A 27962-nucleotide genomic window follows, 5' to 3' on the forward strand; every position below is an offset into this window, starting at 1 on the left:
CTGTAAGTGAGGAATCTTCACCTTGCAGGATTATCTGAGGTACACATAAAATGGTATAATCAAAATGCTCAGCAGAGTCAGAGGAGACCAACAAAGCCTGGTGCTATTATCCACCTTGCTCTGGGCTCGTTTGCCTTGCCTGGGACTCACACCCCACTTCCCCCTCTACCGCCAGAAATCAGTCTATCTTTCGAGCACTCCTTTAGGGGCTGCCCATTCTAGTGCTCTCTCTGGTTTTCCTCTCCTCTTTATTTTTGTGGCCCTTAGAGTCAGATGCCCACAATTCAAGGCTTCTAACTCTTCTTCTTGGTTTCAAGCACAGTCATCTCTCTCCTCGCAAAGAAGGATAAAGTGATGTAAAGATAAGTCTGTATGATAAATAATTTCCCCCTATTCTCTTTACAATGCCTGGCTCTAGGCTGAGAATGTGTTCAAAACCAGCTTACCGTTTATAAAAGAGTTTTCATCTCAAGGAATTTTTTCTAGTTTATCACACACATAATAGTGTAACAAATCATATCTGTGGTCAAAAAATAAACAGAAACCACTCTACATTCCACTCCTATTGCTTGTTAACAGTAGGATTTTTTCCCCTTTCCGTTCATTTTATGTCCTTATGAGCCGACAATTTATATACAAAGCTGTGATCACAGTGTAGATAGAATTTGGCATTCTGCTTTGTTCGCTCAATATGCTACCAAGGGTATTTTTTTATTTTGTGACAGAGTCTTCATAATTATCTTTTTTTTTAGGAGCTGCATAATACTCAAGCGTGTGGGCGTAGTGTAATCTACTGAACCGTTTCCCTTCTGTTGATAATGGAGACTGGTTCTGCATTTTCACTATTACAGACAATGCAATAATTCACCCAGTCGACATATGCTGAGCACCGACAATGAATCAGAAGCAGTGCTTGGCTCTGCAGTAGGCAACTGTGGACCTGTTGCTTTTCTCATCTTTTCCTGAGGGTGGGATTAGTGGGACAGAGGGCATAAACATATTTGCAGATGCCCAGTCATTCTTTAGTCTAATTCCAGAGTCTCTACTTAAAAACATAAGGAACTGTTGGAAGTCATATTTGAAAGAAGCGGGTGGTGAGGTAGGTCTCGGAGGCTGCTGCCTTCTGCTCTTCTGACATCTCTGTGCTTGACTGTGAATAAAGTCACCTGTGCAGTATTTATAGTATATGTATATCTCTTAATCTCCTAATAAACTTGACCTTTAAACTAAAAAAAAATATATCTGTAGAAATCATAGGAGCTAAAGGTAGCAGGTTAAGGGCAGAGAGGGGACAGGGGATGGAGCAGCTACAAGGAAAATGGGAAAGACAGGAGCTTCCTGGTCACGGATGTTCACTTTTTAGTAGAGCTGCCCCTCCTGACCTCTTCTCTCAATACTCCCCACAGCCTACTGCCTCCCGCCATGCTCGTCTCCTTTCAGATGCGACTTTATCAAAGCCCTTTCTGACTTTGGGCCCTAGCACATGCGACTCCTGTTTGTCAGAAATGCTCTTTCTTTGACCAAATTCTCATCTTTCAATTCTCAGCCCGAATTTCACTCTTTAATGATGTATCTGATCTCCCATCTGCAATATGTTGACTAGCACCTTATATTTCTCCACCAGGGCATATAGCAAAAGTGTAAGTCAACACATTTTTTTAAAGTATTGATTTTGTCCCCTCTTCCCCAGCTAGACTCAAACGCCATGAAAACACTGACTCTCGAGGTGGTTTTGCTGGCTCCCCCGCCCTGGCACTGTCGTGGCCCATCACAGATGTTCATTATTTATTAAGCACATTGATGTATGAATAAAGGAAAGGACACTTACAAAAATATTAAGAGGATGAAAGAAAAGATTGCTGAAGGGACGAAGGTAGTTCATTTTCCAGACCACAGTTTGAGTGATGCTAGTTAAAGAAGGAAATGCTACCTGAGAATTATAAAAATATGCAAAGGTAGATTCTAGAAGTCTTTAAAATATGTCTGCATTCTCTACACATCTGAGAACCAGGGAGTGAACTTCCAATATCTAGCTTTAAAGCTCTCTTTAATGCCCACTGGAAATATTGGGACAACTTTAAACTATATGTAAGTCTCTACATTCAAAATTTTAAAATAATTCTGAAAATTCAGACTATCAGAAGACTCTCATTTCCAAGAGACTCCCCAAGTTTCACTTAATTTGGTCTAAATCTGTCATCTATCCTCTAGTCCTTCAATGTTCCATCTTAAGGTGTGATTTGGAGAAAATCATGGTGATATTATTATGATGTTAGCCGAACAACTTAATTCCTTTGTACCTTACCATTTAGTGCTGGAAAATGAAAATACAGAAACAAAACATTAGCCCTGGGATATCCCCGAACCCCCTCAGGAACTGCAAATGGAGCAGCATCTGAGAATAAGACTTGAGCTCTGGGCAGCAGCAGGGGTGAGATACACAAATCATCTGAGAGTGTGATGGCAGGCATCTGGGTTTACCATCTGATTCCCTGTATTGACATGCACATGGCATAATCAATAGCTTCAGGACCATAGGTGGAATATGGGTCAAGTGATAAGCCAACATCTCCCTGGGTGACTGCAATAGCCAGCAGGCTGATCTTGCTACCTCCAGCCTCCCCACTCCCAATCATTCTCTACACACCACCAGTGACTTGTTCGAAACCCAAATATGACCATGCTACCACGTTGGTCCTTTAGTGGCTCTCAGTCTTACCCAGGTGAGAGTCCACATTTCCTTAGGCGGTTATGCGAATGAATGAAAAAATAAACTTCTCTGTGTTAAGGCAATGTTATAGCAGCTAGCATAACAGCTTTGCAACTTATCAATTAGCTTTGCAAGTTACTTAACTGCTCTATTCCTAGGTTTTATTCTCTTAAAAAAAGGGAGATAATAATGGGGTTGTTGAGAGGATTAAATGAGCTAATAAATGTGCAGTATTAGTGCAGAGCTACTCATACTAATCCTCCAATATACGTTTAATATTATGACTATTAGTAGTAGTATTAGTCCTCCTCTGGATGAATACAACTGTTCTTAGAAGAGCAAGGGCTCACCTGGCACTCTTTCGAGCATCACCTTACCTTTTCACTTCTTGCACATAGTCTGCATTTCTGTCAAAGAGGTGGGTCACAGAGTCTTTGATAGCTTCATGCTTGAAAGTAGAAGCTGTTCCAAAGACAGTCACACTAGGGATAGTGGAACAGAGCTGAGCCACAGCTTGGCCCTGGAAGGGAAATACAAATACAACAGACAAGTCACACAGGAGAGCTACCACCTAACCACTAGTCTTACTGTAGAGTAGGATTTCTCAACCTTGCTGCTGTTGACCATTTTTAGGGTGCATTAGTCTTTATTGTAGGGAGCTGAACTGTGCATTACTGGATGTTTAGCAGCCTTCCTGGCCACCACCTAGGAGGAGCCAGTAGCACCCCTCTCCCTGTTTTGACAACCAAAAATGTTTCCAGACATTTTTGTCTGGGGGATAAAATCTCCCTTGATTGAGAACCACTGGTATAGAAGAAAGTCAATGTGAACTAGCAATACTCCAGCATCAAGACTTAACAATTGTTATTTAATGATACTGAGCCTTGGGTTTCTCATCTATAAATTAACAATAATGGTACCTACTCCATAAGGATCTTGGGGGATGTCTGGATCCTCCAGAAGCAGACCTTGAGGGAAGGATTTGAGTGTAAGTACTTTATCTAGAATATGATTGCAAGAAATACCAGGGTATCGAGACAAAGAGAAGACAGCCAACAAAGGGTATGTTATCAAGCCAGAATCTACTGTGGGCAACTGGAAATCAATCCCTCTAAAGAACTCTGTGAGCAAGTGTAGAATATACTTCAGAGTTATCCCAACTAAGTGGTGAAGAAGCTGGAATATTTATCCACCAAATTTCCATCTGATACCAGTTGAGGGTTGTTTCTACAGCAGTAACTCTTATGCATGTCCTCTTGGGCCAAGCATGTTGCCACAGTGAGATAGAAACTCTAATCAAGAAACCTTCGGTATGTCTAGTCGAGAGCAGAAAAGATGATATGGCCAACAGCATTTGCTACAGGGGTGGAAAGTGAGGTAATATGTAACAAAGGTAAAGCACCCAGCCCAAAAGTTGACATTTAATAGGTATTTGATACTTTTTAATCATTTCTACCTCTTAGTGGCTTATTATATCCAGGGTTGAGATGTTGAGCCATATTTTAAAAAGGCCAGTGCATGAGGTTTAGGTATTAAATGATCCAGGAGAAATCACAAATGCAGTTAGGAATGGATGGTTTTCCATACCCCTTTTCAATATGGTAAAAATTTAACTCATTGGACAAAATACTGTGACTATGTGCATTCAAGACCTTCCAATAAAACTTGACTTGCTGGTAAATAAGATGCATTCTAAAACCAAGTACTGTCTCTTTCCAGTGTTCCAACTGTCATCTTTAGGAGGCATAAATTATTGAGGGAAATTATTCCACCAAAGTCATCTGTGATATTAATTTCTGCCTATCACTTTATTTACACATGTTCATATTGGTGGACTAAATTAGGTTGGCAAGTCAATTTGTGGATTTTTAATCCTTCTACCATTTGCAATTAAAGGCAGCACTGAGAGAATCAGAATGTCAGAGTTGGGACATCATCCAATTACCCGCTTCCATCACTGTTTTATGGATGAGGGAAGGGGACTCTGGAAGGTTAAGGTGACCCAGTTCTTCAGAGGCAGATCTGAGATTTAAAGCAAGGTCTCCTGATTTCCAGTTATTGCCATTTTCTATTAGACCATGTAGTCAGTTTATTTTGACATTTAAGCTAAGCAGACTTTTAAGTTGCTACCTTAAATAGACACAATACTGACGCACTCAATTACTTGGAGGTCATTTCAGAACGTGGGTATGAATCTAAGACTGCAAACAGGCTACAGTTTTGTGTTCTAAGAATAGCTTTGATATTTGGTTAAGTTTTTTTATCTCCTGATTTTAGAGAATAATGAAGGGACTATCCTAACTAGTGAATGTAAATATCAGCAACCAATGTAGCAATGCTCTGAAATTTGACAGGACTTGATCTAACCTTGTTGTGCTGGCATGGGAGATTAGAACTAGTGTAGTTCTAATTAGAACTGTGTAGTCTCTCCTGCCTTCTGTCCTTAAGCAAATATGACATTTATCCACTCAAGTAATTTTCAAATTCCTATTATGTACTAGTCACACTGTGCTGTAGATGCTGGAGTGTCAGAAATGATTGACACACCTCAATCTCCATCTCTAGTCCCAAGCCCCTTACTGAGTCCCAGACTTGTGTATTGAACTACCATTTTGGTACCCATCTCCACCTGACTATTCAAAAACAGCACATCAAACTCACTTGATCTAAAACATAACTCAGGGCCATCTCCAAGTGAGTTACTCTCTGTATTAATTTAAGACTGTTGTAACAAAGTACTACAATCTGGGATGATTAACAACAGAAATTATCGTTTCACAGATCTAGAGGCTAGAAGTCTGAAATCAAGGTGCTGGCAGGGCTGGTTCCTGCTAATGGCTGTGAGGGAAAGATTTGATCCAGGCCTGTCTCCCTGGCTTGCAGACAGCCATCTTCTCCCTGTGTCTTCACACGGTCTTCCCTCTATGTGTCCACCCTAATGATCTCATTGTAACTTGATTACCTCTGGAAAGACTTGACCTTCAATTGAGGGCACATTCTGAGGCGTTGGGGGTAGGATTTTATCATATAAATTGGGGGGAACATAAGTCAACCAACCCATAACACTCCTTCACTGCGTTTCCTGCTTCAGTGGATGGAATCACACCAATTCACCCTTCCCTAGAGCCAGGAATCTGGGGTTATCCTGGACTCCTCGTCTCCCTCACCCCCACATCCAAGGAGTCACCAAGTGTGTTATTTCTACTCAGCCTCTCTTGTGACTGTCACCTCTTAGTCCAGGTTGTCATACTTCTAACTTTTTAGGCGAGGTAACCTTTGGTTGACCTCACAGATTGCAAGGACTTTGTCAGTTTACAATCCCCTATTTTTTATTTTTTACACATTGAGCATCTGGTCTTTCTAGGTGGTCTCCCATCCAAGTACTAACCAGGCCCGACCCTGCTTAGTTTCCGAGATCAGACGGGATCGGGTTTGTTCAGGGTGACATGGCCACAGACCGTCATACTTCTTTCCCCAGATTATGACAACACTCTTCTAGCCAGCCTGGGTATTTCCAAAGGTATTTTACACTGTGGGCAGAGTGATTTTTCTCAAACACAACACTGAGCATTTCACTATTTGTTTCAAAGCTTTCCAGTGCCTATTATGGCTTTCGGAATGAAATGAATATCTTTTACTTTATCGCACAAGGCCAGCCCTCCCGATTTGACCCAGTCTACTTCATTACCATAGTTGCCCTCCACTTTTCCGATATCCACCTCCTAACACTATACAGAACTTGAGCCATCACGGATTGACATTCACCATGGCGCTCTGCAGCCCTCATCCCATGATGTTCTCAGAATGAGCCTTTAACCTTATGTTACTGAGGAAGAAGCTGAGGTTTACAGAGATTAGGTACTTGGTCCACTAGGGTATGTGATGTGGCAGACCTTAATCACTTGTACTCATCAGCTGAGCAACCTTGAGTAACATATCAGTTCCTTTAGTCCCTCATCTTAATATGCAAATAGTAATACAATATATATGCTAAGATTTGTGGGATTATATGACATAATGTACCCAAGGGCTTAGAACAGTGAATGGCAATCAATATTTGCTATCGCTACTACTGTGACTATTACTGTTTTTCTTGGTGTTTTTACTTTATCAGCGGTAGAAGCACATCCACTATCCCACCACCAGCTCCTAAATGTATCATGCTATTTTAGCTTCAGCGCTAATTTTCTCATATGCTTTTCCTCTACCTATCATGCCAGTCCTTCCACTTCCTCAGATCATAGCCACTCCCCCTAAGGCATCTTGTCTTCTACGAATCCTTCCCAGCATCCCAGGCAGAGTTCCTCACCTCTTTTTGTGCCACCATAGACCTGTGGTTCTTTCTTCCAGGACAGCAGCCACCACAGCCTTCTGTATCTACTAACTGACCCATCTGTGAGCTCCATGAGGTCAGGGATTGTATCTCGTTTGGCTCTGCACTCCAACACTCAGGGCAGAGCCTGACACGTAGCAGGTGTTCACTAAAACCCATTGAATGGATGCAGGAGAAACTAGAGGAGTTTGATGTAATGGGGAAGCACCCTCATCATTTTGCAGATTTTTAGTATTGCAGAGTGGGAATAAAGCATCGATTTAATTAATATATCTAGTCTCTGACCCAAGCAGAACTTTACCATTTCCATTTTAAAGAGAAACAGAAATGTGGTAGTAAAATGAAATGCTATAAGTAACTGGATTACTTATATATTATTTATATTATTATTTAATATATAATGTATTATATATGTAATATATATTACATATATTGTATTGAATATGTAATATATAATACATTAATATATCAATGTTATATCATATAATTATTAATATATACATATACATGCATAATTAATAATAACGAGTACCTAACATTCCATTTATAATATGTATAATTAGTATACTAACACAGTAGTCCCCCTTATCTGAGGTTTCTCTTTCCATGGTTTCAGTTACCTGTAGTCAACTGCAGTTTGAAGATATTAAGTGGAAAATTCCAGAAATAAACAATTTATGTTTAAAATTGTGCACCATTCAGAGTAGCACGAAGAAAGCCCCCCCATCCCACGCCATCCTGCCCAGGACACAGACCATCCCTTTGTCCTGCATCTACACACTGTATACGGTCCCTCTCTGTCAGTCACTGAGTTGCCATCTTGGTTATCAGATCGACTGTCACAGTGTCACAGTGCTTGTGTTCAATTAACTTGTATTTTGTTATAATCGTTCTTTTTTTTATTAGTTATTATTGTTAATCTCTCCAATTTATAAATTAAACTTTATCTTAGGTATGTATGTCTAGCAAAAATATATATACAGGGTTTGATACTATCTGCAGTTTCAAGCATCCAGTGGGGGTCTTGGAATGTACGCCCTGTGGATAAGGAGGGAGGACTATTGTAATATAACAATTAATATAATTATATATGCATACATAATATATAATTACTATAATATGTAAGTAATTGTTATATCATAATTTATATTATTATATAAATAATAATGGGTAGGAAATACAAATTCAATGCACATCTATTTTCAGCGCCCTCCCCCACACCTTTTAGCTCTGTATTAATTCAGTCAGGCAATGAGAAGCCCTTGCAAGATCCTCAATGATTTTCTGAAGTAAATAATGCTCAACATTCTGTTTTTAAGCAGATAGGTGCTCTCCCTCACATTTATAGAAAATCTGTACTCTCCTTTCTCCAACTCCCAAGGTGAGTGCAGGATTAGCACCTAATTTATCCTTGTTTCTCCCACATGCCTAGCAAATGACATGGACTCAATAAACATTTGGGGAAGACGAAATGAATTTTCAATAAAAAGGATTTTACAATTTACCTGCAGACCCAGAACATAAAATGAACAAGACAATCCATTCTCCCAGCAACGGCAGTAAATGAAGATATGCATGCACTTGTTTTTAATTGATTTTCCTTTCCCTCTTTAGAATGTAAGAATTTTGCAGCAAGCCTCTGCTTCTCTCCTCTGTGACTAACAACACAGCAATAACAGCAGCTGCCTTTCCTTTTGTCTCACCATGTGCCAGGTAATGTGCTCAAGTGCTTCATTAAATCTTTAAACCACTTGTAGAGTATTTGTGTTTCCCTTTTATACCTGAAAATGGGGATTCTGAGAGGGAAAGGAATTTGTCCAAGGTTATATGGCTTTAAAATGATAAATCTGGGTGTCAAACTTATCTGTAAGGCTACTCTGCTGTCAGTCTTCTTATCCATCTGGCAAAGCACTCAAGTTGCTGACGTGGAACTGAAAAGTCTCAGAGAAAAACCATGAACCCTTGGCATCAACCTGGAAGGCTTCATTGATCCACTCTTTGGATAACTTTGTCTCAGGTTCATATAGGTGAACATGTTTCAACCAGCTCAGTCCTAATTCCAGGGCTAATGTCCCCTCAAGCAGACCACAGACAATGGGAAATCTAGGGACAGTAGTTACATGAAAGCTCTTTTGCATGCCTGAAATCTCTTATCAACAGACTGGCAGTTCAAAGCAAGATCCAATTACAGAAAAGCTAGGCACAGTAGACAAATGACTAGAGAACCAAATACATCTACATAGAAGGCTTAGTATACTGGTATATGCTAAGTACTCAATAAATACCAGTTGTTAGCTACAAATGTCCTGGACTTAGGACTGAGCCTGATTGAAATTCTGGTTAGCCCCTAAATCTAAATAGATCATCTCCTCAGTACATTGAGATTCAGGATTCAACATCAGAGATTCAACTAAGAAACACAGAAGGGTTGGCTTATAAGGGCATCTATAATGCAGATACTACCTATCTTCCCAGCTTGGCTTCTCATCATAGACCAGGACAGGACTCTAGCTTTGAGCAGATGGAGAAACAGTCTTCCCTAAGGACAACCCCCTCTCTCACCACAGGACCTTTGCACATGCAGTTTCCACGGCCCGGAATCCTCCTGTCTTTTCTCCTGGCTAATCACTAGTCATTCTTTGAATCTCAATCTCTCTATTACTTCATTGAATCTTTCATTCTATCACGACAGGGCTATTTAATGAATATCTCTAATAGAATGGACACCAGGAAGGGTACTTAAAACATAAAGGTGAATAAAGTTATGTATGACCTCTGTTATCTTGGAGCTTGCATTCTGATAGAGGCAACAGGTATTAATAAAATAATATACTATTAAAAGTACAATTATACACCTATACCATTAGGGTGAGAACCCCAATTCCAACCACTGAACCACTGGAATAAGGCCATGTTGGTGCACTGTATTCTCACAAATGTTCAGAAAACGAGAGGCATGCACTAAAGTCATATGGATGTATGGCAGGAGAGACCAGATAAAAGTGGGTTCTTGGTCTTGATCTCTATGGTTTCTCCAGCTCTACAATTTGTAGGTCACACTGACTGACTGGTTCTTTAGCTAGGCTAAAGAAAGTCTGGTTGAAGAAGCCCCCAAAGAATGAAAGTTTATTCATTTCCCTAAGTTTGGTGAAAAAAATGGAACCCTCTATTGCTAAGTTGACCATTTCCGAGATCACTTTTTAAAAAGAATTATGTGCGTCTCTTCCAAATGTTGTTTTCACTTTTAAGCAGCTCATGGAAACCACAGACCATTCATGTGGTCAAAAAATGGAAAAGAATGAGCAGAATGAGCTTGTGAACGTACCCAGAAGATGCCTAGAGGAAATAGTGGGATGAGCTTTTTTTCTTCCAAAGAATTGTCAGTTTACTTTTTCATCTTCATTAATGCATTGAGGCACTTGGACTAGAAAAGACAACTGAATGTTCTGAAATCTAGTACCTTGGCTACCTGAGCCATGCTTATGCTTTTCTTACAACAATATAAACTCCTATGTTGGGATTTAGACAAGGGTTAAAAACATTTTCCTTTTCAGTTCAGTGCTGTCATTTGCCTGTCAACAATTTAGTTGAGTCGATTGTTGTAAGGAGAGCAAATTCAAATCCCACTGTGTGGGCTGATCCATGTGACCTGCCATCAAAAGCAGCAAAGAATATTCTATGTTCACACCTAGTGCACACTGAGACTCAGTCAGCTCTTCTTTGTCTTTATCTTGTCACTGCAAAACTATTGAACTACACATGACACTCCCTGTAACACACATGTGCCATGTCAACAGCAAGAAGCTGCAGGGGCAGATGGCTGAGGGAGGAGAGAGAAAAGCAGGGGAAAAAGTCGGGAGTGGAACAGGCATTTGTCAACTGCTTACAATTTAAGGATGGAAAAGTTTTTTTGTTTGTTTGTTTAATCCAAAAAAGCAGTACACACATTCTTTGGGAAAACTAAATAGACAATATCTTTTTTTTTTTCCTCATTTATTTTTCTGTAGATCAGTGCTTCTCAATATGCAGTGTCAGAACAAGCAGCATCAATATCACCTGGAGATTTGTTAGAAATGCAGAATCTCTGGCTCCACCCCAGATCTATGGATTAGACTCAGAAATTCTGGGGGTGCAGCCCGATAACCTGACTTTTAACAAGCCTTCCAGGAGATTCCCATGCACCTGAGGTTCTCTATCAAGAGAGAACCACTAGTGTAGATCATTTTTAATGAACTCACTCCACTCCATGTGATTTAGATGCTAAGGCCCTCATGATGCTCAGACTATCTTAATATCAAATGTTTTATTTAAAACCAGGGTAGAGCCTGATTATTAGTACATATTTTATAAGTTCCCTGGGTAATTCTAATGTGCATCCAGTGATGAGATCCAGCTCTCTATAAAATGTTTCCTCTTCTAATTTGATCAGTTATGGCATTATAACAATCCTCTTTTCCTAGTTGAGGTTGACATCAGCATATGGGTTTAGTATGTGGGATCCTCTAGATCAGGGCATGACTAACCCAGCCTCCTGTGAGTAAGAGATGCAAGAGGAAATAAACCCCCATCTCCATTTGCAAAGTCTGAAGCTCCAATGCTTGGAGAAGTTCAGCCTCCCAGCTCCCTGGGCCTCAGCTGTGCTGATGAATCCTCAGGTTTTCCCAGCCACTTGCAGCTCTTCTGTTGACTGCAGGGGTGAATATTGAAACCTCTTCCCCTGCTCAGACTGTGTTGAGCTCATTTCACAGTCACTCAGTTAAGAAGCAGTAATAGAGGCAAGCAGTGAAGAGTGTAGGTTTATTCAACCTCATCTGCATAGAGCTTCCTGTGTGCCAGGTAGGGCTCTCTACACGTTCTAAAACCCCCGTTCATTAGATCTGCATCATGACCCCGTGAGGTAGGTACTATTTTATCCTAACTTTTCAGATGAAAGAACTGAGGCACAGAACAGTTGTGTAACTGCACAAAGTCACACAGTAAGTAAATAGCAGAGACAAGATTTGAACCTGCATTATTTGGCTTCAGCATCCACAATCTTAACCATTGCCCTGTGCTACAGCACAGTAGTGCATCTAGAGGCTGTACGGAGAGAAGGAAGGGCTCGTACTTGCTAGTTACTCTTTGTCAAGTGCTGCGCCAGGTGCTTTACACACATCTAATTTTACTCTCTCAGCATCATACTCCCATCAGGTGCAGGCGCAGGCTCAGAAATGGAGTCTCAGAAAGATCAGGTGACTTTATTCAAGGTTATCCTGCTAATAATTAGAAACTGAGGCTCAGAAAGGCTAAGTGCTAGCAATTGGAAATGATGGAATTAAACTAAGCCGAACTACTTTGTTATTGGCCACCAGAACAATTCAATAGAAATAAGACGCATCAGAGACTGCAGAGCAAGGGAAAGCACCTGGATCCCATCCTGATTCATTATTGGAGCTGCCACTTAACCTGGTCAAGCCTTAGATTCCTCTTCTTTAATTCAGGGATGACAGTGTCTAGTCCATGAGGCCAAGTGTGGGTCCAAGGTAACATACATGATGTAACTCACCAGGGATGACCCAGAGCAAATGCTCCACAAGCCATTTCTTTCCTGACACTGTCCAAAGCCACCTCTTCTGGGAGGCCTTCCAGGAGATACCCAGAAGAGTTAATATCTCCTGCTTTGCCCCCAAACTCACACACATCACTGTGCAACCAGCTTTCACTCTAAGCTCTGATTCTTCTTCTCTCCCTTCCTCCCCTCTCCTGTCTCCTTTCTCTTTCTCCTCTTCCACCACACCTGACTGATCATCCCATAAAAGAATTTAAAACAGCATCTTTCACTTGCCCCAGGGGTTGAATGTTTTTGTGCACTGTACAACTTGCCTAACTGTATGTGGTAACTCTACTTACCAGCCCTCGTAGGAATTACACTACACCTTTGTCTCTCATCAGTACTAGTTTCTAACTGATGGAGACCATGGATGGCTACATGACAACTCATAGCCCACAGAGTCCCATGTTGCCCAAGAGTTTGACTCTAGCAACCACGTGGCTGGAATCCTGGACAGGGAGGTAGTTCAGCCCACCAGATGGCAAAGTCTCCTTATCAGGGCTCCAAATCATGGTAGGTCAGAGCCACTTCCAGGCTGGCTGCCTTCCATGCAGTGCATCTGGATAAATTTCCTGGATGATTACATTTGCATAGTAGGGTGCTGGACTCACATTTCCAGCCAAATTACAATTTCCCACAGTTTAGAGCTGTGGTTTTGATAAATGCATCTATTTCAGCCAAAAACTTGTTAGATAGGATGGTCATATAATTTATCCTCTGAATTAGGATACTCTTTGAGAGTGAAGGGGGATGCTGTTATTAATTTTGCCTGTTCAACGGGCATAAACTGGAAGTTCCCTAGGGAAATTGGATCACCCTACTTATCATGGTATGACTGCCCTAATATTAAATCAAGGAAAGGAACTAATAGGGTGGCCAGGGAAGGAGAACAAAGGTATAGGCATCTGTGAGATTTGGGTTTTGATCCCTGGATCTCCCACTCATCACCTGAAGGGCTGTGGCCCAATTATTCGGACAGCCCTGTCTCTAAAGTTATGATAATATCACTTACCTCACTGGGTTGTCATAAGAGTTAAACAGACATGCATAAAGAAAGCTCTGCACGGGAGCCAGCACAAAGTGAGGGCTTAGGAAGTAGAAGCTTGCTGCCCTCCTCCTGTCTTTGCCCATCTACTATATCATCGCACCCTGAACACAGGCATTTGTGAAACCAACGTGCAACAGCAGGAAATAAGTGCCCTTGCTTGGGCATGGTTTTCTCCACTCAGCAGTTGGCCTTCCTGCCTTTTTCTGAGTGTTCCTTTTCGTTGAAGGTGCCTCATTAACCGGGCCTCTCGACAGGAGCCTGACCTTGGTTTCAGCACCCTTCTGACATGATCAACAACTTCTCTGAAACCAACTGCCCTGGGTATGAAATACCCAAGCTCTTAAATCACTGCTCTTCCCTGCCAGCTGTGGGAGATCAGACATCGGGACTCTTTCTGCAACTTCAAATCCTTCAGCTGAGGTTCTGAAGTGGGTGGTGCAGAGCTGGAAGGCTTTGGCATCAAATGGTTCCAGATGAGAGTTCGTTTAATATCCAGTCCTGTAGGGAACAGAAGTGCAGTGGCCTATTCTCCAGATGGAAATTCCCACAGAGATGCTTAGCCTGATCTGCGACCTTTTCTACCTCTTCACCCTCACACCTGCTCTCTTTAAAGAGCAGCTTATGTCCCCAAGCTTTGTCCTGATGTTTCATGTTAACAACAAACATTCGGTGTTAATTGACTTTCTTTGTCAATGCAACATATGCTAAATTATTTCACTCTTAATATTGTTTATCAAGCCATTTCCCTTACTTAAAGAATGACACCTCCAGGTCCAACTTTGTCTTTAATCACCTCTTTATCACAGCCCCAGATACACAGAAGGTTTTCATAAAATGTGGGAACGAATGAATAAATAATAATCTCTTGGCAGTTTTTCCTTCTTCGATACATCTCAGTAAGGATACAACCTATTGTTTTCATGGTATCCTTTATACTGTCCCACAAATTTTACATGTTTATGTATTGTTCCATTCAGTGAAAATTTATGTGCCATGAACATGAATCAATGCATGTACATATATCATGGTGCCCGTGCACACTTTGTTCTGGGAATAGTAAGGGTCAGGTTATGGACCCGGATGCCCTGTGGAATGCACCTGATTACACTTATCAGCCAGCTGGAACTGGGCAAGTCACATGAGCGTTTAGAACACTCGTCTTCACACACGCGTGGGTGACCGTGCTCTCCTGAAGGTGGCTGTGAGGAGCGAAGGAGGAGACCCCATAAAGGGCGAGGATTCTGCCTGACACCAGCTAATGGTGGTTGAGGACTTTGACTCCTCTTCCATCTGTCCTACAAGATCTCCGACCAGGCAATCACACACTTTGGGATAAGAAGGGAGAAAGGCGAGGAACATGGAAAGCATAGATTTGGAGACCTAGGACCTCCACATGTCCTTAGGTCACCTACTCCATCTCCTACCTGATGTGGGAAGCTCGAACCAGCTCCCTCCTGTATATTTCCAGGAGAAAACAAATGAGGTGGAGATGGAGAATTATCTCCCAAGTCAGCTCATTCTGTGTGGGGGCAACTCTAGTTATTCTGAAGGTCTTATTTATATTGTGCTATGGGTAGCCTCCCTGTATGTTTTGCCCCTAGGAGGCATGGCACACAAAACAGTGGACTTGTACATCTTATACCCCTTATCATTGCTCTGTTGATATGTCCAACATTGCTCCCACATCTCGAATCTTCTTTTTTCCAGCCTGATCACATTCAGTCCCTTTAATTCTTCTCTTTAGCAAATGAAAATACATCCAGAGGACAGTGGCCTATAAGATAAAAATCCTCTTTAATGTGGCATAGTGGGATTATCTCTCCCCACTTAAGTGTTAGATATTTCTGTGTTCACGGCCTGCTTTTGTATAACATAATTTTGGTTAGCACACTTAAAGGAATCAAAAGGTCCAAATAACACTAAAAAAATGGGGAGGACGACATTGCCATTCACAATCACAGCATAGCAGCATCTCACAGTGTGCAAAGCCACAACAGTCACCCTACCATTCCTTTGGTTTCGCCACTGGATTTTAGAGCTGCTTAGTGGCCTGACCAGGCTCTTTTTACGTGAACGTATAAGACAAATCTTGTGTGTGGCCCAGTGAATAGGCAGTCTCCCTTCGGCAACAGCTGCAGTGTAAGCTTTTCCTTTTACTCACAGCAAGTTATGGCATGTGCTGTGCTGCATTTTAGAGCTCTCACATGGCATCCTCTGATGGACAGGCAGGAGATGTGTCCTCGGTTGTAGCAAAAGTCAGCTGTACACATGGTTAAATTATTGCCAAGGTTTGAGGTGCATTGCTGGCACAATATTAGGGCAACACAATTTGAGGACCACAAATTTATACGTCAGAAGCATGAGGGACAGAGGGAGTGGTAGATGGTTTGTCTTTTGTCTCCCTTCCTCCCTCTAACACCCACCGCTTTTGGCCACTAAATATTTATAGGTCACAATCAAAAGAGCTAAAGGTAAACCATTCAAAGTTCCAGAGTTTTCTGTCTGCTTCCTTATTCCCTAAAAGCTCGTGGTAATACTGAAGCCATTATTTCCCCAAGCACAGCACAGACTCTGAACATTTTAGTAAGTTCTTCTGATAGATGAGAGAATAAAATAGCACATTTCACAATGGAATAATTTATTCTGATCTCTGCTAAGCTCTTTTTAAAAAATATTATTATGAAAGTGACACATATTCATGCCCATTGAAAAGAATGAAATTTGGAAAATACAGACAACTATAAAAATATCAACTACAATGCCATATCTCAGAGGTAAGTACTCTACATAATTTGGCTTATTTGTTCCAGTACTTTTCCAATATATATATATATCAATATTTGGTTGTCCACAGAGTTAGAGTAACACCGTGTACCCTGATTATTTTTTTCTAAGCTTATATTGTGAGCATGTGGATTATATTGTGAACATTTTTGTGGATCATGATGAATTCTTTAATATCATCATTTTGACTGATAGGGGAATATTCTATTGTGTGGATATACTATAATTCCTTTTAACAAATGCACGTCTTATAGGAAATTAGAATGCCATATTATTATAAGCTATGTTTTAGTGAACATTTCTATATAGAGATCTTTGTAAGTTTCAAAAGGCAGAGTCAAATCTGCTTTATCTGTTCCTGCATAATTTTGTGTCTAGCACATTGTAGGAGAAACCGTAAATGCTCAGTGTTTGCATACAGACTAGCTGCCTGTTTCGCTAACCCTCTGATTATTTCTTTAAAAGATATTGCCAGTAGATAGGTAACATTGCATCTTGTATTTTGTATGACAACCCTACCAGCATGAAATTACAAGGTCAAATGGCTTCGTATAGTTCTACAGAGAAGATTTGGGAGGCGAAGCAGGAATTCCAGATTCGGTGGTTCACACAGGCATAAAGTAGAGCCTGATGAGGGCCATATCTGCTTTGAAGACTAATTTTGTATTGGGAAATCAAACGTGGTCAATAGCTTAATGGCTTACAAGCTATTTTAAATAATGAAACTATCTATATGTCACTCACACTTTGATGATAAAATACTCACGTGTTAATTTCACATAGTTAATAAATGTATCCACCTCTGTGTAATTAAGAACCTCATTATCATTACACAGATGGTATCTGCCTGGAACAGGTGAAATTCATCAGTTTAATATAATCAAACATTTGCCAAGCATCCACTCCATCCTGGACTCTGGGCTATGTGCTGGAAGCACAGTATGTCTAAGATCTACTCGGACCTCAAGAATATCTGTCTAGACAAGAAGTACACTAGTGGACAACCACAGTACACTAGTGCCTGCCTGGCATATGGAGGTAATTAATACATATCTATTGAATTTGTGGGTGGATGGATGGGTAGACAGGGTCTGACTAAGGCAGAGAAATAAAGAAAGCTAGCTAGCAAAGTCTGCTGGGTTGAAAAGTGCGTGGTTGCAAGGGGAAGGTGTACAGACAGGCATGACTGGAAATAAAAACATGGGTGGGGAAGAAGCGATGGGAAGAGATACTTGCGTTAACCTTTGGTTGATCATGAATGACTTGCTCAGAGGGTTTGGGTTTCCCCAAAAGCAGACCCTAAAATATAGATTTGTGTGCATATAGTTTATTTGAGAATTGACCCCAGGAAATGAGATGAAGAAATGGGGCAGTGAGGCAGGGAAGGAAGAAAGCCTGTAAAACTGCCTACCCCGGTGAACAGCAGGAGCTCATCTCTGGTGGTGACCGTCTGAGAGACCATGTAGAACAGTCCTCATAATTCTCTCACGCAGTGAGGAAGCTCAGGTAGTTTATCTCCTGACTCCAATCGCTAACAGTTGAGGGATGCTTCTGGGGGCACTAAGTCCCGGACACTTCCAGCCTGCCCCAACCAAGGGCCAAGATGAAGAAAATGACCTCAGGCCAAGAGCTGCAGGAATCTGTTGGATTAAACTGGGACTGTCTGCACTGACCTCAGGGATGGGTATATGGGTGGGCATCCAGGTGTCTGTTACAGAGCCTAGTGGGTAACAGGCTAGATCTCAGCAAGCCAATTCTGTGATTAGACAAGAAAAATAATCTCCTTCAAATAATTCCATCAGCACTTCCTGCCTGGGGTATTTGCTCTTTCCTAAAGCCTGCAATGTGTTTCTTTCTTGCTTTTTCATATAATTGCCTCCTTGTCTCTGCTTAAATGTCACCCACTCAGTGAGGTCATCTTTGATGATTCAATTTACATGTCATCTTTCTCCCTGTTTATTCTCTGTGATAGCATCTTGATTGTGTATATATATATATATATGTGTGTGTGTGTGTATATATATCCTTGATCCTTTATAATATATACACATACATATTTATACACATTTATAAAAGATACACAGATATCAATATGCATTATTTATATATACAAAAATATGTACATATATATATATTTGTTTGATATTTGGCTATATGCCTATCTATCTCACTTATTCATCATTGCATTCTAGACACCTAGCATGCTGCCTGGCACATAGTAAGCACTCAATAAAGGTCTATCGGGTGAATAAATAGGGTCCACCACTCATCTCATACACTTTCTGGCATAGGAAGACTGGTCTCCTCCATTGTTCTCTTCTATAGCCCCAGGCTTCAAAGTCCTGTCATCTCTCCATGCAGGTTGGTGTGGCTGGGGAAGGTTGCTGAACAGGCGGGAGTAGGACTGGCCTTTGCTCAGCCCTGGGAAGGGGAGTTCTGACATTGGACATGCAGGCATTTTCTCATCATAGGGATGGGCTCTAAAGAACAGGGCTCTCTTCAGTTGCTTTTCTTGTGGCTTAAAATATTTGCCTTCCTTAATTCATTCCTGACTGGATATGTCTTCTATTTGCCTCAAATTCAGGTTTTCAGCCTCACTAGTGTAATTAATTCCCTGGAAGGTTTAGAATTTTTTTGTGGGAGAACTCGGGGGGGCCCTGGGAAGTAACGATTGCCAGATAAAATTTGTACTTGCTAAACCTGGCAAGCCTACTGGAATTTATCTCCTGGCATGCTTCTGTAGGAGCTCTGGGAAAAGGGCGAGTAATGTGCCCACCCTCTAAGTAGCAGGGAGCTAGGTGCATACCTACCGCCTTGCCCTATCTACTACAAGCTGTACTCCTGCCCTCCCGCTGCCTACCTGGCTCCTCAGAGGACAATGTGGCCCTATATGCCATTGAAAAAGACCGCTTGTAGCAAGGTCCTTTTGATGCTCCAAAAATAGGCAAGGAGGCAGAAGCAGTGAGCAGATGGGTAAAGCTGTACCTGCTGTCTTCTCCCTCATTTCCTGACCTACGTTAGTGGTTTACAACACAAGTTTTGAGAAAGAGCTATCCGAGTGTGAATTCTACCTCCATCTTCTTTGCCAACCATATGGCTTTGGATAACTGACTTCACTTCAGTAAGCCTCAATTTTCTAAATCTCAAAATGGGTTGATGATAATAGTATATACCTCATGGGGTTGTTGTGAGTAAAAGCGAAATAAGGAGTGCAAGGTAGTTGGCACCATACTTATAAAAAATAGCAAAAATGCACTTCCCTGCTTAATTTTATATGTATATATAATACATATATATATGTCATGTATATAAAATTAACGAAATTTGAAATTTTACAATTAAAAAAATTTTTTTAATTGCTACTAAGTATTATCTTGAATCTGAATTTATCCATTCAGAGTTATGAATAAAATTCAATTAGTAGGTCTGGAAGATAGAGAGGAGAAGAAGAGTCTGGTGAAGCCAACATTACATGATTTATTCTTGCCTACCTGTCTTACTCGTCACTTCCTGTCCAATACCTGCAGCTCCACGCTTTCCTTGGGCTTTTGTCCCATGTTTTATGGCAACCTGGAAAACTCCTATTTATCTTACGAATTCTGCTGACATATCATTCCTCCTCCATAAAGAATTAATCTTGTCTTTCTCCCAAAGTACTTCTATTGCTCTTATTATTGCACACTACCCACTCTACTTCACAGTTAGTGGCTTATCAGTCTCCTCCAGAGAACACAAGAGTCCTCCCAAAGCCAGGACTATGTCTCACCATCCTCATCTTCACAGGGCACTGTCCAGCGCCAAGCACTGAGTGAGCACCCAATTCTGAATAGCTCTATTCAATTGACCCTTGGGTTCATCTGGCCACAGAAAGAGTTTTCAAATTTTTCCCTTAGAAAGGAGCAGCCAGCTTGATTGGTAGCTTCCTCTGATGGATACAATCTCGGGTGCCACAATGGCTTTCAGAAAAAGTGGAGTCCAGACTTGTCCTTGCATTAGTTGAGACTTCTATTTTGACACCACATCCCAACCCCGTGCTGAGCTCAGGACAGAGGAAACAGCCTCCAGGCTCTTCCAATCACCCACCTTCCTCCACCTTCCTCTCCTTGTCAGAACAATGGAGCCTCAGCTCTAAAAGGCAGGGAGTCCAGGAGACAGGCTGGCAGCTTGATGGAACTTTCTGTCAGCTCTCTGACATACAGGGCATTCCTGTACTCCTGGCAGTCTGAATGTGGCGCAGACATTTATGAGAGAGATCAGGAGGCAGTAGTTTACCCCTCCACTGCCCCAACGCTGCAGTCAGTAGGTAGACAATCTGTCATATCCAATGGGTCAGAAAGGAAGAAATACAAATGGGCACTCCTGCCTGATATCAGAATTATATAAGAGCATTTAGAAATACTCATGAAAAACATGTTATTGTTGTATACAAGGCCTTTGATTTAATGGTTAGCTTTTAAATCCATGTAGCTTGCTTCTGGTTTGAGACTGAAATTATTATAATTCCAATTTAACCTGAAGATGGACAGCAAAAAAAAAAAATGTTTAATTAAAATAAAATAAAAAAATACAGAGAGAGAGAGAGAGAGAGAGAGAGAGAGAGAGAGAGAGAGAGATAGTGGGGAGAGAGCAAAAACAAGCATGCTTATATAATTTGAATATCTGCTTCCTTAAAGCCATGCTGGATAGTCTAACATCATTCTCAATAATAGAATTAAAAATAGCTAAGTGAGTATTATGTGCCAGACCCTGTGCTGTCTACTTGATATACATTAAATTAGTTTTCTCATTTTACGAATGAGAATGAGGGTCAGGTATTGAGCCCACATCTGCCATACCCAGACCCTAACCATTACACTAGATTACCACATGAGTCAACAACCTGTCCATTTATTTTCTCCTGTCATGCAAAACTGAATGCCTGCTCCAAGCTGAGAAATGCAGGTATGATTGCCAGATTTTATGGACACAAAATAAAAAATAAAACTAAGAAGGATAAATAGCAGCCTTAGTGTCCAAATAGTTCTTATGAGTTTTCTTCTCATTTTACACTAAACTATGTTCATGACACTCTATGACTACTGACTTCATGCTCCAAAAAGTGAACCCTTCCACCAGCTGAGTGAACAGCCATTGAGGCTGAGCATCCGAGAAGCTCAAAAGTGGAAGAGTTAACAGGTTTGGTACAGAGAGACTTTGAAATAATCATTCATTCCAGTGTGATACAGACGGGTGACATTTTATGAGGACATTCCTGTTCACCCTCCTTCCCACACAATAAGCTGGGTTGTACATCTGCTTTGATTAGCAAACACTAAAACATGGACAAAATAATTATTCTATTACCTATTATCTCCGAGATAGGGCATGATTTGAACATAAGCACAGGTACCATTTACCACGTGCTTACTCAGAGCTGGCATTGTGCTAAGAATCCTATTATCTTGTTAACTGCACAACCTTAGGAGGATGGAGCTATTATGCCAATTTTATACTCAAGGAAATTGAGACTTAAAATAAGCAACTTGGTTAAGATCACCCAGGAAGCTGCTACAGCTGGGATGCAAAAGCAGGTTGGTCTGACTTCCAAGACTCTAACCTTCTATGTCATAATAAGTATAAACTAGCATGTGCTACTACAGAGAATGGAAATGAACACAAATATATGCCTTAGATCTACATTTAAAGTGTGTCACACATTGCAAAGCTCCACCACACAGTGACAGTTATCTCTAACTCCCAGTGAACATCAGTCTCTGTTCGAAGTTCTCTGCATCACTGGTTCTCAAACTTGAGCATGCACTAGAGTCACCTAGTGGGCTTGTTAAAACACAGGTCATCAGCCCCACCCCAGAGTTTCTGATTTTGCTATAATCCTGGGGTGGGGTCCAAGACCATGCATTTCTAACAAGTTCCCAGGTGATGCTGATGATCCAGGGACCGCAATTTGGAAACCACTGCTTTATGTGAATTAACTCACTGAACACTCACATCAACACTTGAATCCTCATTATACAGATGAGGAAACTGAGGTCCTTGGAGATAAAGTAACTTGCCCAAATAATGAGAAATACTCCTTTAATCTTTTATTTGAGCTTCTCCTCTTTAAGCTGAGCCCAGAAGAACTTTACTTCTCCTTGACACTGCTGTCAAATCCCACCACAGGAGGTTAAAGCCCAGGGCCCAGTTGATCCAGCTCTGGGCCATATTGTGAAGTTGTTCTGCTGTTTTGACTGGCATACGTTGTGAGGAACCGAAATGGTTTTGGAAAAAACAAGTATTCGCCAGCTCCCTTGACCATCCACTTATTCATCCCGTCAGCATTTATTAGCTGCTTCTGGGCACTCAGCAGAGTTCTAGACAACAGGGAGGAGTCTCAGAAAGGAGAAGATAAGCTTCCTGAACTAACTGAGCACAAGGCTGTGAACCACGGTCTAAGTGAGGGCCATCATTGGGGAATTCAACAAATAGACTGAGAAGGCAAGCAGATCGCACGGGTTACAGATATGACGCTTGATAATTATAATGGTCATCACAATAACTCTCGTAGGCCAGGTTTCCCAGAAAAGGACACTCATGGAAAATCTGCAGGTAGGGTTTTTACTAGGGTACTCTTGGGAACAGCATCTGCAAAGGATAGAGAGAAGGAGGATTAGCAGAGGGAGGAGTTGAGCTATAGTTGTTGCAAGAGAAGCTTTAGCCAGTTCCACAAGGAGCTTCAGAACAGGGCTGGCCCTTCAGAGTTGTCTCCACTGAGGCAAAGGACCTGGGTTTTTGTAATCCTGCATCCAACAGTGCTTAGATGTCAGCTGCCCCTGCAAGGGACATAAACTTTAAGCAAAGCAGCTCTTCTCCCTTGAGGGCGATAATCGGGGAGGTATACAGCTATGCATCGTCAGTAGTTAACAATCCTGGTAGCTATGAGACACCAGTACCTCAGTCCTGAAGGATGTTCTAGATGGCACATCACAGGATCTACTACATTAGGAGGTAGGGCTGGTGGGTCCAGGCGCTGGGCTCTGTGTCCCCCAGAGTGGGGTGGGGAGTGGGGGATGGGCGGAAGAGACAGCAGCCAGCTGCCGGTGGGGGTGCGTGGAGGTTTCCAAGGAGAAGGAAGGAGCCGCCTCCATTTGGGGGACTTTGCAGTCATCAACAAAGGACTGGAGGTGTGAGCGGAAGTGACCTCAGTGATTAAAATGAGTGAATTCAGATATATAACTCAACCTTGTTAGAGAGCTTTTTAAAAACTAAAAAATTGATTCCGTGCATGAGGGCTAGCTATTTAGAGACTTAACGAGTGCTTACACAGGACTCAGCAATGAGCAAGACGTATTTATCTCTTTGTTTTGAAGAGCCTAATAAACTATTATTACAGTTTCTCTATTGACTTTGAAAAGTCTTGAAGTTTGAAAGGGACGTCTGTAAAATTAATACAGCATGAGCATGGCCAGAACAGAGAACCCTGTTACAATGGGTCTATCCAGTCAAAATGGTCAGGGGCCCTGTGAAGCCCAGTGGTGGCCCTGGAGGAGGAGGGCAGCAGATACAGCAGCACAGAAACCAGCTGAAAAACACTAACACAGCCCCTCGGCAGCAAGCACAGAGGATGACCACCCCTGTTAAACCTGGCAATGACTGCAAAAAGACTGTACAAGTCCCTCCAAAGGATCTAAGAATCACAACTGATGTGACCTCCACAGAAGGAAGTGAGTTTGAAGGTTATTGTCTGAAATGGGAGTAAATGATGGGAATTTTCAAAATGGGCTAGGAAAAGCCATCTCCTATTCAGAAGCAAATTTCTATTGCTTCATCTGGTAGGGATATTTTAGCTAGAGCAAACGATGCAACAGGCAGGAGCAGTGCCCATCTCATTCCCTTACTTGAACAGCTAGACCTGAAGAAGGACAATGTACAAGCAGTGGTGATTGTTCCCACTAGAGAACTTGCTTTACAGGTCAGTCAAATTTGCATCCAGGTCAGCAAACACAGACCTCTATGGAGACTCTGCGTTGGAAAAGGGACCCGGAAGTCTGGGATTCACTGGTTGCTGCCACACTATCTCATCTAATGCCTTTGGAAGAGGCCTGCCAGAGAGAGCAAGGAAACTTCAAAACCCTATATATAATTCAAGGTGTTATTTTTGGGACATTCTCTCTGACTTTGCTCCTCTCCGCTTTTTAAAAGTTTGAGGAACTTTTCAAGCTCGGCAAAAAGGAACAAAACTTTATCTGCCTTGCAGTGTGGGAATTTGAGTGGCAGTATCTGAGCAGTATATGTATAAAGCATGGATTTGCATTTCAGAGTATTAGCCAGGACAGACTTCGGTAATGTTAGCAGTTCTGGGGCTAAGTGTGTTGCCCTCTGCCCACCTTGATACATAAACCTGCAGGAATGGGCAACCGCTGACAGCCTTAACTTTCATGTTGCAGAAAGTTGCTTGCTGTTCTTAGTGACAAGAATTAGTTGCCCTTTTGCACTGTAAATTGCTGGCAAATGCTTTACAGTCAATGGTGTCACTTTAAGTGTGTCCCTCCCATCATGCTTGATGTTTCACCTGATCCTCAGACAAAAGGAGTGAGATGAATGAAAACCAGTAAACTATTTTTTAAAAAATGTTTTGCATTCCTTTGTAACCCAGTGTACTAAAGCAATCAGAAGGCATCTAGGGTTAAAAAAAAAAAAGGCAAAAAATAAAATTAAAAAATATTTTGATTTCCATATTCCATTGCTAGCCCTGAAATATTACAAGATGAGTCCTGCATATGCTTCCATGCTCAGCTCATCTGGATAAAGAAATCAATTATTCAAACTTGCTTTTTGGGCTCTGTCTAGTTCCAAGCAAAAACTATTTGTGATTCACTCAAAATTTCTTGAGGATCTAAATCCTACGAATGCCTCCTGATCAGACATAGCCCTATCTCCTTAAACATTGTAGTAAGAGCTGCACAGTACAAACCCGAAAAACAATAAGCACATTTATCTGGTATTCAAGCCACATAGGTTCATCTGTCCAGCCATTGCAGGCTACCCAATACAAGCACTAATTAAGGAAGTAATCTTTTCCAGGGAGGGATGGGAGAAGGAATTTAAAAGCCATCAACTTTTGACCAGAAAAATCTTTCCCTTGTACTGATGCAACTCTCTTTCTTTTCTACATCTGGCAAGATAAGAGGGAACATTCATTATAGAAGAAAAGGAAGAAAGGCTAGTAAACACAATTTTGTATCTCACCAGGAATGTGGGTGACTAAACAGCACCATCCTCTTTGCCATCCTCAGACTGTGTCTGCTTGGTGCCACATGCTTGTGGGTCCCTCTTAAAGCACAGACTTTAAATGATGAGAGGAGTGGCACTTAAACTGTGTGGGCCCCGCTATTGGACAGTCTTGTGCAGGCAGCTGCCCAATTTTGTGCTTGACTCTTGAATAGGAATTGTTAAATGGAAAGATGCTCTAAGGACTAGGGCAAAGCCTAGTGTCTGTCTGTCTGTCTTCCTGCCTGTCTGTTTCTCTTTTTAATCTCCGCCCCCTCTCCACCCCCTGTCACAATAAGGAGTATTTGGTCCTATTGGAAGTTGTTTTCATGTTCTTCCAGTATCAGGTGTTTATTTTAAGTAATGGTAATACCTTTCTGGTGGTTCATCTCATGAAAACTATTCCCTATTTTTACTGTTTAAATAATGTCCAGCTCGTGGTTTAGCTCGTGGTTGCATAGCTGTGCAATGGGTTATGGACTGTGACACACCTTGCTGCCTCTGCACCTGTTTTGTGTTTCTCTTTCCATACATTCTGATGGAGAAACATTCTTGCTTTTCTCTTCAGAATGGAACAAATATATTCCAAAGTAATCTTCTAAGGGAAAAAGTAGGGAGAAGGAAACCTAAATATGTCTCTAACTATTTCCAAGTTGGCCCTGAATCATAATATGGGTTGGCCCCAAAGGCTGGAGGTAGGGGAGAGGCAACTGGTTATCAATATTTATTTTGGAATGAGGGGGAAGCCCCTTTCCTTTGCTATGTGTTTGTGTTTGATAATATCATGCTTGGGTTAGAACCAGACAACTCGGCGCAAAGTTTTGAGAGTAAAGGGTTGGAATCAAAACATCTTATTCTGATCACTTGGTTTATTTTTTTCTTCTTCTTCTTCTTTTTTTTTTTTAATAGGGGTGGGAGGGAGATTACTGTATCCCAAAAAGGAGGGTATCTGCACTAAGGATTTGGAAGCACATCATAACCTCATCAGAAACTGCCTATAGCCATGCTCCTGACCTTATAGAAGAGTAACAGAATGGTGAAATAAATTCTAGGGAATTAAGCCATGTTATTTTAATGTGCTACTTTTTTCAGTGTTCTGTGTATCTTAAAAATTGTTATTGTGGAGTCAATTTCTGGCGAAATCCCTTTGTCAGGCAAAATATCGGCCTTGTGAGAGCTGAAGTTAGTCAATGTTTAGGTGAACTTAAGTGGACTTTGGTGAGCTTGTAGTTCTACTTTATATCCTTAAAGATCATTTTTTAAAACTGACAAAGAAAATCCACTCTCCTGATCTAAAAACTCATCTTTGGGGTAAAGAGTTAAGTGTCCAAAGGTTATAATAGTTCATGAAGTCAGAGGGAGCTAGCCTGGCACCTGGACTCCACCCATCCACAGCTGACAGATTCCAACAGAAGTGTATTTAAATTCTCCAGGAGAAAATATTAGGCAGGGCATGGGATGGGGTAAGGTGGGGTTTTAAGATATAGGCTACTGCATTTTAACCAATGGTTGTGGGGGAAGGGTGCCTGGAGAAAATAAAGTTTCCTTTTTTGAAACAAAACTAACACTTGAAAAAAATAATTTTTTTTATTCAATAAAAATGAGATAGAATTTCAATGCCCCTAGCCACAAGGGACCAGTTTCACTGAGAAGTGAACAACAGGGTCTCAAAATTTTGAAAACATTTAGGGAAAGGAAAAATTGGCTTTCTGCTAATTGATAAATATTCCAGTGGGGCTCTGTGTGGCTCTGTTTTTGTTGGGACATGTTATGTTGTATGCACACATATGGACCAGAGTCTCTGCTGAGTTTATAAAGTTTAGAAAAGATGGTTGATAAAATCTTGATTTTTATTAATTTATCTTAATAAAAGCCCACTGGAACTCTTAAAACAAAAATGAAAACAAGAACAAAACATTAATTGCATGCTTATTATGTTCAGGCATTGTTTAAATGTTTTACAAATATTGATTCACTCAAGCCTCCAAATTCTATGAGCTAAGTATAGTAACCATAGTATACATGAGGAAACTAAAGCACAGCTAAATAATAAGTCATGGAAGTTAGAATTCAAATCCAAGAAGTCTGCTCTGAAGACTGAATGCTTAACAACTGATATTAACTATTTCTCTGACTCTCTAAAAATTTAAAGAAGGGGATTGTGATAAGGGGCAAAGGGTTAGAGGAGGGGGTGCTAATGACAAGAAAGGAAGTTTTCATCTAGGAGGTCGAGACCAACAGCATCACA

The 27962-nt window shown here is 41.2% G+C and overlaps 1 protein-coding gene and 1 pseudogene across 2 annotated transcripts in view; both read right to left on the reverse strand.

Moving 5' to 3' along the window:
- Positions 1 to 27962, reverse strand: part of VAT1L (vesicle amine transport 1 like) — a 137581-nt gene that overhangs the window by 73982 nt on the left and 35637 nt on the right. For both annotated transcript variants that reach the window (XM_039888837.1, XM_039888838.1), the window contains exon 4: positions 3088 to 3230. In XM_039888837.1, the coding sequence (XP_039744771.1) occupies positions 3088 to 3230 (143 nt within the window). The remainder of the gene's footprint in view (positions 1 to 3087; positions 3231 to 27962) is intronic.
- LOC120581025 (uncharacterized) lies at positions 6051 to 6168 on the reverse strand (annotated as a pseudogene).

Source organism: Pteropus medius, unplaced genomic scaffold, assembly GCF_902729225.1.
Source record: "Pteropus medius unplaced genomic scaffold, Ma_sr-lr_union100, whole genome shotgun sequence".
NCBI classification, from domain to species: Eukaryota; Metazoa; Chordata; class Mammalia; order Chiroptera; family Pteropodidae; genus Pteropus; species Pteropus medius.